This window comes from Capra hircus, chromosome 4 (genome assembly GCF_001704415.2).
Source record: "Capra hircus breed San Clemente chromosome 4, ASM170441v1, whole genome shotgun sequence".
In the NCBI taxonomy this organism is placed as follows: domain Eukaryota; kingdom Metazoa; phylum Chordata; class Mammalia; order Artiodactyla; family Bovidae; genus Capra; species Capra hircus.
In genome coordinates this window covers 32679303-32693255 of record NC_030811.1, presented here as the reverse complement: position 1 = coordinate 32693255, position 13953 = coordinate 32679303, and the positions used below count along the sequence as shown (strand labels likewise).

The 13953-nt window shown below is 38.8% G+C and overlaps 1 protein-coding gene across 2 annotated transcripts in view; it reads right to left on the bottom strand.

The window, feature by feature from the left end:
• SLC13A1 (solute carrier family 13 member 1) overlaps positions 1-13953 on the bottom strand; it is a 101491-nt gene that overhangs the window by 44638 nt on the left and 42900 nt on the right. For both annotated transcript variants that reach the window (XM_005679402.3, XM_013963434.2), the window contains exons 7-8: positions 13492-13649; positions 937-1056 (exon numbers count right to left, since the gene is read on the bottom strand). In XM_005679402.3, the coding sequence (XP_005679459.1) occupies positions 937-1056; positions 13492-13649 (278 nt within the window). The remainder of the gene's footprint in view (positions 1-936; positions 1057-13491; positions 13650-13953) is intronic.

Below are 13953 nucleotides of genomic sequence, written 5' to 3'. Positions count from 1 at the left end.
GTGAATTGGCTTGTTTTTTCATGAAAAAAATCCTGAAGTTTTGATAGACAGCCCTTTCCCCTTTCTTTGTGGGTATTGTTATATGTGCTGAATCTCTTGAGGCAGCATTTTCAATTTTGCTGTAGAACCCTGCATAATTTTAAATGCTGGCAGGCATTTGAGCTGTATAACTCATTGGTACTTATGAACCACTAACTTCAGTCGCAGCCAAGGTAACATCTGCAAATTCTCTGGCTCTTGATTGATCAGTGTTTCATACTTCGATTTCTCTATATTCAACTAGGGCCCATCCACATTAGAATTATAGCATTGCAAGTGAGCTTGCCGATTTTCCGGTTAAATTCTCCTGACTTAGTTGAAGATATTGAGACTGAGAATGGATCAGGAGTTGCAAAGATCACTCATCTGTCATGTGAGAAGCCACAACTTTGTCCCTGGTTTCCTGATTCTCAATCCAATGTTCTTTCCACAGAGCATGCTCTCAGATTTTTGTTTTAGTTTTTCAAGGGCATGTCAATGTTAGTACAATGTCAGGATGAAACAGGAAGCTCTGCATGCTACAGCTTAAAGTTACCTGATAGTTTGAGGAAATCCACACATTAAACCAGAGGAGCAAAATTTCTTAAAATTCTGCTTTAACAGGTGGGCTGGGTCCTCATCATAATGAGCTTCATATGTCCTTCTGGTTTATTAATATCTTAATGGCTTAGGATCAGAGGAGACCAAGATAGAGTTTCTGTCTACAAACACTCTTCCATAGATGATATTCTAGAGTATCCATAATGCATGTGTTCATACATATCAGTTTTGTGGGGAAGAGAAATGCAGAAATGCAGCATGCATGAAATAGGTGTAAAAGCCCTGGATGAGGGGCTGAGAACATGGAACCCAGACACCAATAAATAAAGACCTGATTAACATGGACTATGTACTCACTTGAATCCTAGGAAAAACCACTGAAGCCAGATCCAAGACAAGAGGAGAATAATAATGGCAGCCGGGAAGGACATTATGAACCATGATCCAAAGTTGATGCAACGGCAGTCAGGATAGCGCCTGTGTGAGAATACAGAAAAGTGTTCACGGCAAGAGTGCAAGTGGAATCGCTTCTGATGGTCCGTGAGAAGCAGCACTTCCCGTCTTTCCTGCGATAGTAGCCAAGAAAGAAGATGGTGGGGCGGGGGGATATTCCCTACTAAATACAGGAGTTAGCTTTGCTCCTCATCTCTTGCTTCTGTCGCTGCATGGTTATTCATGCTTCTCACAACAACGAGGGCGGATATGTTATGACTTTTCCTCCCTTTATTCCATCTTTAAGAAATCGTTTACCAAAGAACCTAGCACAGTACCTGATACTCGTGGAATTGCACAAGAAATGGGTACCCATGGGTGTGTGTGTTTTGTTATTTGTATTCAAATCATCAGTGCATGAGTGAAGAAAGACAAACAAGCAGACCTGGGAACAGGTGAAAATTAGCTTAAGAGGACTGCATGTGTCCATTACCATTTCATCTTGGGAGCTGACATCCCAGAATCTGAAGGGACTCTGATCTGACCCACACTGTCCCTCAAAGCTGTTTTCCCCTCTTGTTTCTTCTGCCCCAAAGCAGCTACAACCATCTTATCAGACATATTCTAGACTTTTCTTCCTAGAATTAGACAGTGCTTTGGGGCTCAAATGGGATAAATCAGGACCAGATAAAAATAATTAAAAGTCCTGTGAAAAATATCAACTTTTCCATTAACTCTCTAGTTATTTTCAGCTTTCTAGCTCACATAATAAAAAAGTAGCAAAAAAAAAAACCACGTCAGGTACAAGCACGGTTTATTTGGTAACCTCACATTCATTGTTTTGAAATGTAGTCTAAATTCTCATATAGTTATCTATTTTATGACTGTGGGGAAATGGAAATTCAAGAAACAGTTATCTTTAATTTTTCTTCTTGAAGCAGTAACACAGAGTCAGAAATGAGAAAAGTACAGAAAATAATATGGAATTAATAAAAAAACTGTTCACATATTTTTATTATGTTTGAAATCACAAAATAGAGAGAATGTAATAGAAATGCTAGACTTCAGTATTTTTTTCTACTTAGATCACACTTTGTATTTTGCTACTTAAAAAAGATCATGTAAATAAATAAGATCTTTCATGCTATACACATCAACACAAGCCAAATTTATTTATTTTAGACACTGCTATTTTAGCGTGGTTCCTAAGAAATGCAAAGGCTGTTTAAAGAAAAAACAAAATTAAGCTTTCAAAACTGCAGATTTCTCTTTTGTCTGCAATTTCTATGAGCTGATCTCCCTGGGTCCTAGAATTAGCACTGGCAACTTGAGGATGATTTTATCTACCGTGAAGAGATCCTATGATTAGCTTATATAGTTATGCCATTGTTACTGCTCTTGTTTAGTCACTAAGTCATTTCCACCTCTTAGTGACCGCATGCACTGGAGCCTGCCAGGTTCCTCTGTCCTTGGGATTTCTCAGGCAAGAATACTAGAACAAGTGGCTATTTCCTATTCTAGGGGATCTTCTTCATCCAGAGATCAAGCCTGCGTCTCCTGAGTCTCCTGTATTGGCAGCTGGATTCTTTACCACTGAGTCACCTGGGAAGCTCAGTTGTGCCATTTGAAAGTGGCAAATGATAAGTAAAAAATGATAAAGAATATATAAAATTGATGAATGTAAAAAAAAAATGCTTTACCAACTCTGAGGCTCTGTAGAGAATTATCTGCTTTAAAAAAAAAAACAGTGTTTTCTGTTGGAAAATAAGTGAGAAAAGGCTTAAGCTTATCTTTCATCAATTTACTAGACTTGGATTACAGGTCAGTGGCCTGTGTTATTTTGTTCAGCCTAAAGACAATGAGAAATGCTGCATGGATTAGGCTCAAAACAATGCCCCAAACCCAGTTTCATTTTTCACCATCTGTAGCTCATACCTTGAAATCAGGCTGCTTTGTTCTCCCCACCCATTGCAGAGAATTCTGTGAGATTTGAGGGAAGTGGAGCTTTTCAGAATTTTTGCCTGGAGGGATAGGCCATTTAGAAAAATGAAAGTTTAAAAAAGCTAAACTTTGGGATTTTTTTTCTTTTTTCTTCCCTTTTTTTTTTTTTTTTTTTTTTTTTTGTTCAGTAGTAAGAAAGTAAACACTCTGAGGTATAAATATTTTGAATGAAAATGGAATGAGTGGCACCCTAGAAGGGATTAGTTTCACAGTGGTGATTCTTTCCCCACTTCCTTTATATTCCATAACGGGCTTCCCTGGGGGCTCAGAGGTGAAGAATCTGCCTGCTAATGCAGGAGATGCAGGAGATATGGGTTCAATCCCTGGGCCAGGAAGATCCCCTGGAGGATGAAATGGCAGCCCACTCTAGTGTTTTTGCTGGGAAATCCCATGGACAGAGGAGACTGGAGGGCTCTAGTCTGTGGGTAACAAGAGTTGAACATGACTGTGTGACTGAGCGTGTATGCATGTATAGTCCATAAATGAAGGGACTGCAAGTGTCTGCCTAAAGCAAATAGAGATTTCTTCTAACATTAACCATGCTAACTACATTTAATTCTGATGGAATCCTTTTCTTTCACCTGGCAGTATGTTTTGTGTCTACCATGCACTGGGTACTCTTGCAGCTACTGGGGATATAGCAGTGAATTAGATGGACACAGTTCAGACTCTCACAGTTTGTATTAAAAGAAGAACACAGGCAGAAAAACAGGTAAGCATATAATGAATTGGAAAATAAAACAGAATAGTGTGGCAAAAAGAGATTAGGTGGAGGGAGAAATTTTACATAGCGTGGCCAAAGAAAATGAAATTTGAGATGGTATCTAAATGGCAAGAAGGAGCTAGTCATGTAAATAACTGGGAAATAGTATTCCAGACAGAGGAAATATCAAGTGCAAAGGCCCTGGGGTAGGAATGATTTTGGGATGTTGGAGGATTAGACAGAAGACCATTGTGGCTGTGTGTGGTGAGCTAAGTTCACAGTCACATGAAATAAAGTCCAAGAAATAGCCACTAGGGGTCAGTTCATATACAGCCATGTAGGCCATCAGAAGGAATTTGGATTTTAATACTAAGGCAATTGGTCTTCCCTGGTGGCTCAGATGGTAAAGAATCTGCCTGCAATGCAAGAAGTCCAAGTTCAATCTCTGGGTCGGGAAGATACCGTGGAGAAGGGAGTGACAACCCACTCCAGTATTCGTGCCTGGAGAAATCCATGGACAGAGGAGTCCATAGGGGTGCAATGAGTCAGACACAACTGAGTCACTAACACTTTCACTTTCATTAATGCAATTAGGAGTAATAGAAACATAGTTAGTAAGCTAGTGACATGATCTAATGTAAAGTGTATGTAAATTTATGAATTTCATAAAACATGTTAGCTAGATGGATTGTGAAGATGGATGGTAACAAGAGTGGAAGCCAAGTTAGTAGGTGGAGCTCCAAGATGACCCCCAAGAATCCTGCCCCTGGCATACATACTTAGTATATTCTTTTCCTCTTCTGTGTGGACAGACGTGTAAAGATGGTGAGATTTTATTCCTGAGGCTAAGTTCTTTAATGGGTAGAGTGAAGAGATTTTGCAGAGGTTCCCATCAGTGGACTGACTCTGAGTTAATCAAAAGGGAGATTATCTTGGGAGGGCCTGACTTACTCAAGAGAACCCTTAAAAGAGAGTTGTTCCTGCTGGCTTCCAGATGCCAAAGGAAGGGGGCCATCTAGCAAGGATCTTGGGGTATCCTCTAGTTGCTGAGAGTGACCTTATGCCAACAGACTGCAATAAAATGGGCACCTCAGTGATTCAAACACAATGAATTGAATTCTGTCAACAACCTGGATGACCCTGTCCTAGGACTCTGAGCTTCGGTGGAGATCGCAGACCCCGTTGGCACCCTGACTTCAGCTGAGCAAAGGACCTGGCTAAACCGTGCCTAGATACCTGACCTACAGAAATGATGAGGTCATAAATTCCTGCTGTTTCTATTTGCTAAAGTTTATGGTAATCTGTAACGCGGAATCTGTTAGAAGACCAAGGCAGGTTTGCAGAGGAGCAGGGAGGTGAGTAGATTTTCACTTCATTTAGATTGGTAGCAACATAGATGAAGAGAAGGCAGTGGGTTTTACAAATATTTGGCATACAGTGTAGGAAAAGGTACTATTCATTGACATGAATCTGAGGGAAGAGCAGGTTGGCGGCTTGGATGCTGCTGTGAGGGTGTTCATGTGAGGTGCCCTTTAGCTTTCCTGGTGGCTCTGGTGGATAGTCAGTTAGATAGATGAGTCTGGAATTGAGAAAGCAGTTAGAGATGTGAAATTGATGGTTACCCACACACAGGTAGCTTTAGAAACCATGGAAATGGGTGTGTCAATTTCAGGAATCAGTGGAGATGAGTGGAAAAGGAAATACACCAGGGGCACCTTAAGTCTTAGAGGTCAGGCAGAGGGGCAGGAATGAGTTAAGCACATTTAATTCTAACAAAATTCCTGTAGGCATGTATTATATTTTTATTTTATGCAGAAAACACAAAGTCTCAGAAGATTAAGTGGATTGCTCAAGGTCACAGAGTGTGTCAAGCTGGATATTTAAACCCAGGAGGACTGTTGAAAACACAACCTCTCTTCTTTAAAGCCCAGTGTTCTCAATGTCCTTCCAAGTGAAGAGAGAAAATTCCACATATATTTCAAAATATCCATAAACTAGAGTACAGACTTGATGTTTTAAGGACATTTTAGAACCCCACAGGAATGATGGCATAGGAGAGACATGCTTCGACCTGAAGCATACGAGTATGTCGTGTTGAAATTTAGGAAGACAGTGCTATAGATGCAGTTCTTAAGTCCAAGTACAAAATCATAAATAATGCTAATTAAATACACAGCACTGATCTCAAAAGAATGTGTGTGAGTGTGGATATTTATTGCCTTGAAACAGATATTGGCCACTAAGGGCAAGATCAGCTGATATCCACGCTGATTATAGTCCTTTTGATTAATGACTATTTTGATTATTTCTGAGTCAAAGCCGCTTTTCAGATTTGCATTTATGTACTTCCAGAGGTTACTTTTCAAATATTAATTACTTTTTATGCATGAACCAGACTTAGATTTCTAACAGCAAGAGCAAAAGTTGAAGCAGCACCAATGACAATGGCTGGGGTTATTGACAGTTTCCTACCTGCCAGGCCCTCTGCTAAGAGCCACGGATGCAGTATGCCATTTATTCTTCATAATAAGGCTGTATGTTCTAGTTTTGCCTCCATTTTACAGATGCAAGAGACTTACATTTGTAGAAGTTAAGCTAATATATGGCAAAGTTGAATCTGAACCAACGTCTAAGCCTAACCTTTGCAATACCCAACTTTCTTCTGTACTATTTGCCAGAGAAATTATTACTTAGAAGCACATATTACGCTTTTCTGCAGGAGAAAATCGTGGTGAGCTTTGAACGTGGCTATTGCTAGGTAGCTGGTTTACCTTCTTCCTCTGTAATTAGCTAAGCAGATAGGTTAGGGAGGTGGGCTTTGAATTCAGAGCGCCTATAAACATATCTCTTGGTTTGTGAAGCAATTATAGTTATTATTTAACATATAATTAGCAACAGTGACTGTGCTAATCATTGATAATTCAACTTCCTTTCAAGCTGCTTTGTATACCCACACATTTCACAGCAGACGCCCACAAGCTGAATAATATACTTTGATAATCAGCAAGCTGTGAAATTTTACTTGTGATAATCTTGTATTCTTAATATGATAGATTGGCTTTTTGTGTTTAACTAATGGCTGGTGTATTTCTTAAGTGATATCGATGCAGCAAAACTCCTCTGTTATGAAAGCAATAATTGTTCCTAGGAATATTTCCCTTAATAACTTTATTTTAATATCAAAATATTATTCAGTTACTTAGATGATCCCCAGGAACAATCAGCACTTCATTCATGTCTTAGTTCAGTTCATCTTAACCAATGTTTATTGATCATCTACTTGTGTTCCTTGGGGGCTAAAAGAAGATAATAATAATTATTATAATTCAATAATTCATGAAAACTTTTACAAGCTTGCAATCAGGTGTGCTGGTTATGGGTGTGCATGGATAAGACAAATTTATAGAAATGTGAATATAGCTTTGATAAGAAGAGATGGGACTGGAATGTAAGTTTTGGAGTAACTGAACAGTTTCAAATGATACAGCATCCACACAAGTAGAGAAAAGCTGGCAGAGCTGGAGGTCTTTAAAGAACCAGAGTAGGAAGAAGTGAGTTAATTACAGGGTGACATTTATTAACAATAATGTCAGGAAAGGAGGAGATTGGAAGAGTGTATCAGTGGAGCAGAAGGGTCAGGTAGAGAACGCCGAGCAAGCAGGATTTCTTTAATGAGGAGCCAATAAAAATCCAAAGAATCTATCAGATTGTAACAGTAGGTACAGAAAACAAAGAATATTTCCATAATGCCTTATCCCAAGGGTAAGTCAAAAACTAATGGTGAGTTAATCATAAGGGAGTCAGAATCTACGTGCCACATGTACTAGATTCAAAGATAAAGACGCAAGAAATTTCATACCTTGTGGTTGACTTAGATAATTGGCTCAGTCTTATTAGTATCGTCTGAAAATCACCTGCTAAGCTATATATCAGCTTAGGATGACAAGGGCTTCCCTGGTTCCTCAGTCAGTAAAGAATTTGCCTGCAGTGCGGGGGACCTGGGTTCGATCCCTGGATTGGGAAGATGCCCTGAAGGAGGGCATGGCAACCCACTCCAGTATTCTTGCCTGGAGAATCCCCTGGACAGAAGAGCCTGGTGGGCTACAGTCCATGGGCTCACAAAGAGTCGGACACAACTAACAACTTACCACAAAAACAACGAAGGGGCGGTTCAGTCAAAATAGCCATGTTTTCAGCATTGCAACTCTTTCAAATAATTCTTATGTGTGCATGTTTATCTTTTATAAAAAGAAAGAGCAATGCTGCTGCTGCTGCTTCTAAGTCGCTTCAGTCGTGCCTAACTTTGTGGGACCCCATGGACTGCAGCCTACCAGGCTCCTCCACCCATGGGATTTTCCAGGCAAGAGTACTGGAGTGGGTTGCCATTGCCTTCTCCGAGAAAGTGCAATACTTGAATGCAAGTACCAATGCAGTCTTTACTTGTCACGGGCAGCAAACTTGATTTTTAAAAATTTTGTCAACATGGCCCCCTCCCAGATGGTGGGAGAGGCAATGAGGCTGCAGAGCAAAAAGGGTACCAGGATTCAGGCCATCTGCCTTCACCTCCCAGTGCTTCCACTGACTGGTGATCATTGTTTAAACTCTTGGAGCCTTGGTTTCCTCATCTGTGAAACAAGGGTGTGTATATACATGATTTGAAATATTTCTATCTTCACTTGTCCCTTCTCATTGCCACTCAGGAGCACACATCTTTCTTTTCCAAGACTGACATTTTTGCCCTTGTATCTATCCCATTCCACCTCCATTAATTGACTGTTAGCCAATTAATAATTTCTCTCTCTTTCTTTTCCCCGCAAACCTCACATAGCTGTTTTTACTGTCTCTTTTGCCTGAGTGTAAAACTAAATTGATACCTCCTTATTCTAAAGGAACACTCTGCCTCTGGTTACACCATGCTTCTTTTGTTCTTTCTTTCTTCTTCTTCTTTTTTTTTTTTGTTAAACTTAAAACAATCATTTAAACTAGCTGCCTTGTTCTCTCACTATGTCCTCACTCCTTCACTCTAGCCTGAATTCTGCCCCAGTCCACATTGTTCCCCTGCATCTGCCCTCCTGGAGGTCACAGATGAAAACTAAAATCCTCTTTTCAGCCATCATCTTACCTGACCCTCCCACCACATTGCATGCTCCTGACTCATTCTCTGCTTGGAAAATGGTCTTCCCCTCCATCTGTCAAAATCCCACATGCTCCTGGTTCTCCAGCTACCTTGATTAACTTTTCTCATCTTCCGTTTTGTCAATATTTCTTAAGAATCTTTCCATGTTTCAATTATGTTATCTTTTTTCTCCCTATATTTCCCTTGCTACACTCAAGATTTTAATTTCTATGTATATATATACACATGTGTGTGTGTGTATATATATGTATATATATCTTCCCTAATGGCTCAGCAGGTAAAGAATCTGCCTGCAATGCTGGAGACACAGGAGATGCAGGCTCGATCCCTGGGTCTGGAAGCTTCCCTGGAGAAGGAAATGGCAACCCACTCCAGTATTCTTGCCTGAAAAATCCCATGGACAGAGTAGCCTGGAAGGCTACAGTCCAAAGTGTCACAAAGAGTCAGACACAACTGAGCAACTAAGCACACACACACATAAATGTAGTCCCAAATTTATAACTAATTGGAACAATAAATTTGTAAATGCCTGCTGAAAATCTCCTTGTGGATAGATTCTGAGCAGGTCACTTCACCATATCCAAAATAAAATTTATTCATTTCTCTAATGAATGTGCCTAGTCTTCTCTAGAACTTCATGAAATCACCATCTATTGACATATAGCCCTAGCGTCAAAATTTCCTAGAGTTGCCTTAACCCTTCCTTACCCTTATAAATCCTCATGCCTAGTCACTCACCACCTTCTGAGTGTACGGCACCCTGAGTCTAAATCCACCCATCACTTCATGACTCATCTGGCTGTGCCTCTCATCATTTGGCAACAAGTTGGTCATAGACTCCTCGTTGGTCTCCTGTCCCCAGATTCTTAGAATGCCAATCAGTCTGCACATTGCTCTTCTCAATTGTGCAAAGACATGCACAGGCTATTCTACTACTTCCTGGAAAAACTGACTACACAATTTATGTACTTTGATTTCATGGATTATTTGCATTCATTTCCTCCATGAGCATGGTATTTACTGTTTACTTTGTTTAAGACTGAGCCGGGTTACACAGACAAATTTTCTCTAGTGATTAGAAGCATTGCACACAACTAGAGTCTTCTTTAAAGACACATGTTCAAACGTTTCTAGGGAGATAATATTTTAGGAAGATAGACTTTGGGGTCTGACTGATCTTGATTTGGTCTGCAAACTGCCAAGCTAAACATCAAAAATTTCAACTCTACTAATAATACCCAACACTTATACAGCACGTGCTTTATGTTAGGCACCGTTCTAAGTGGTATTTATTTGACGTAAAATTTGAAACTATGAGAGAAAGAGAGAGATATTATTATCCTTGTTTTTTTTTTTTTTTTTCTGGCAAAATAACAGGCTTAAAGACATTGAGTTATTTGTCCAATAGCTGGTATTTGAATATAGACATTTGAATCTCAGAGTCAATGCCTTTAATCACCACTGTATACCATTTCCAGAGCAAAAATATAAGGGTTCATGTGCACTATAATATATGCAATTCATCTGGCAAGGGCTCTCAATACTTGTCATTTGTCACTTTACCTTCTTCTCTGTATGTCAAAAAACAAAAGTTATTCTGTTTTAAAATTGTTAATGGTTTCTGTATATGTATGTTTTGCCTAGGCAATAAGCTAGAATCTTCTTTCTGGTAGGTTTTATTTTTTGTTTTCTTCAAAAGAGTTCAAAACCATGCCTTGCACATTGTCAATTCTCAACAAATGTTTGTTAATTGACTGAGTGGATGAAGATCTGTTTTCATTTGCACAGGATAAATTTAGGTTTCTCAGACATTGTTCTTATTTTCCATATGTAAAAAAGAAAACAAAAAGAGTACATGCATAAAACATAAACATCTTTTATATTTAAGTAAGTAGATAAACAGTTAGATAGATAAGGCTTTGAAATGTATTATCCAGTTGCTTCCTTTTTTAAGTGTCAAAGGCAGGAAATAATTGACTCTCAGGCTAATGTACCCTTCAGAGTTTGGTAAGACCCAAAATGAACTTATACAAAATGATCACTGGTATTGCTCAAAAAGATGGCAGGAAGTGTCAGGAGAAAAGGTGAGATTATTGTAGTGGCTTTGGAAATAAAGGAAGATTTCTCTCTGGCTCCAAACATCTGAACATAGAACATAAACCTTTTTTTATTTCATGCAGTTTTAAGTTTCTGGAAATTTTCCCAATTAAATTGAGTGCATTTCATTCCAATGTTGCTTTGGGTTGCTGTTGTATTTTTAGGGTCAATATTTAAGAAAACATTCATTAAATACTTAGTCTGTTTATTTACTATTTACTTTTTATTATACAAATTACTATATACTTTTTAAAGCTACTTACTTTTTATTGTTCAAATTCACGATGTAAGGGACTGAAAAGTAGAATTTTTAACTCAAGTGCCCTGACTGTATCCACGCTTCCCCATTTTCTGCACTGAAGGAACATCATAGCGCTAACTTATATTCAGATTCATACATCTGCCCTTAATTATACATAAGGTTTTTTTGCTCCTTCTCTTTCAATATTTTCTATCAAGAAGGGATATTTTGAGTTTTCCAGTTTTCATATAACTCTTAATTCTAAAGAAAACTTGAAGGAAAAAAAATCTCTAAATTTCTAATTATATTTTAAGCACTTTCTAAAAAGAATGTTTTGGCCAAATTCCCATGATTAGGAGAATTACAAGATCAGACAATTAGGGAAAAGAGTTACTGAAACATTTTGCTCCAAGTGCTACAATGCTCTCAATCTGTCATTGAAAAATGGATGAATACATTCAAAGAGTCCAGGGAACAGTTAAATAAAAGAAAGAGAATTTTGTTGATGCATCGGGTAAGAACACAAAGACCAAGGGCAAACTCAGTATAGTTATTTTGACGATATCAAGTAATTTCACAGGAATGGTGGAAACCAGCAGTTCTCTAACACCAACAAAGTAAAAAAAATAAAAATAAAAACTTGGTCTAAATTTTAGAAAAGATTTATAGAGAGGACTGAGATGTAGAATCTCTTTCTTTGGGGGATTCATGAGAAAAGATAGAAGTCTAGCTTTCAGAAAGGGATTAAGTACATTTCCTGCCTTGAATTAGGAGATGCATTGAATAAATCTTTTCTGGCACTGGGAATTTCAGAAGTCTCTCACTTATAAACCAAATGTCTTTCTAAGGTTCTTTTCGAAGTCAGTCATTGGAGTACACATGATGGATGTATACTCATAGAACCAGTAAATGCACACAGTAGTCTGTGTAATATTGTCCCTAAACTGCTCTGTTAGGGTTGTTTTTTGTACGTAAGTTCTCATTCTTTCCAGAATGGAGAGTGACATTTTTTGAATCTTGAATTTCTTGGAACATCTTGTAAATAACTTAGAAAGTTTACAGAGTTTGTGATTCTGCTTCCTACAGTGTGGTTTTCCCTGAATTTTTCTATGAAAAGGACTTAAATCGTGTTCCAGGGCATCATCAACACTGCCCACCTTCCAGAAACTCTGACTATTATCTGTCCTTCGTCCTTAGAATTATACCTTGGGTGTAGAACCAGATTGAGCTCTCACAAAACACTGTGGACTTTCAAAGTATTGTTTCAATAATTCTTACATGCTGCTAAGTCGCTTCAGTCGTGTCCAATTCTGTGCGACCCCATGGACTGCAGCCTACCAGGCTCCTCCGTCCATGGGATTTTCCAGGCAAGAGTACTGGAGTGGGTTGCCATTGCCTTCTCCTAATTCTTACATAGTACCAAGTATTTTTACATAGTTTACTTCATTTAATTCTTACAATATTCATATGAACTAGGACTATTTTAGATATGAGAAAATTAAGTCTTGGAAGAACTTATTATTGTGACTGAAAAGTGGAATTAACTCCAGTGTCCTGTGTCCAAGAGTCTCAATTTTTTGCACTGAAGTAGCATCACTCCACTCCTTCAGATTCATATATCTGTCCTTAGAATACTTTATTACTTTCTATTTTTTGTAATTGTCCAATTCTTCAAATATTTTTCAATCCTAACACCAAATCTTCTGTAATGAGCAATTCTGTTTACTACTCATCATTTAAGTTTAAATGTCAGTTGACAAACCCTACACAAATTGTCCCATGTAAACAATCCCTTTCACTTTAGGTAACTACCATTTGCAATATTATTTATAATAAAAAGTGTCTTCTGTGTTTCGAGACACAGGAGAGGTGGGCTCGATCCCTGGGTTGGGAAGATCCCCTGGAGGAGGAAATGGCAACCCACTCCGTATTCTTGCCTGAAAAATCCAATGGAGAGAGGAGCCTGCTGGGCTACAGTCCATGGGGTTGTGAGGTGGACATGACTGAGCAACTGGGAACCCACGCACGTGTTTGGTGAGAGTGATTACCCAGGAGTTATTTTATCCAAGCTGACCTTGGAATCTACAAACACCTGTTAATTCACTATGTCCTACATATCTAACTCTATTGAAAGAAGCAGAAGGGAGGTTTCTAGACCTATAGCAGTCCTGATGGGGAACAAAGGAGGATTAACTCAACATAGCTCTCTCTCTCTCTAGATTCTCTAAAACAGGTAAGAATAATTCTTATAATTTGTGTGCTGTCCATTTATCAAATCATCAACCCAACCATTTTACTTACATATTGAAATGCTCAGCGAAGATCAAGTTGGTAGAGGTACCAGTGATTGTTGTCAGTCCACCAATGGTAGAAGAATAAGCAATGCACAAACACATAAGTTTACACATCATGTGGTCCTTCTTTGTTCGATATTTGTTTCCAGAATTTGTGCCTGAATTCTGTTCAACAATAAAATGTACCATGAGAAGAGCCCTATTTGTGATCCTAAGAAGCAGTCATAGCATTTGTTATGGACTGAATATGTATGTCCATCCCACCCCCAATTCATATGTTGAAGCCCTCATGCCAAATATGATGGTATTTGGAGACTGGGACTTTGGCAAGTAATGGGGTTAGAGGAGATCATCACGGTGGGGGCCTGGCATGATGGGATCAAAGTTCTTACAAGAGGAGACGCCAAAGAGCTCGATTTCTCTCTTTCTTTCTGCCATGTGAGACCACAGAGAGAAGGCAGCTGTCTGC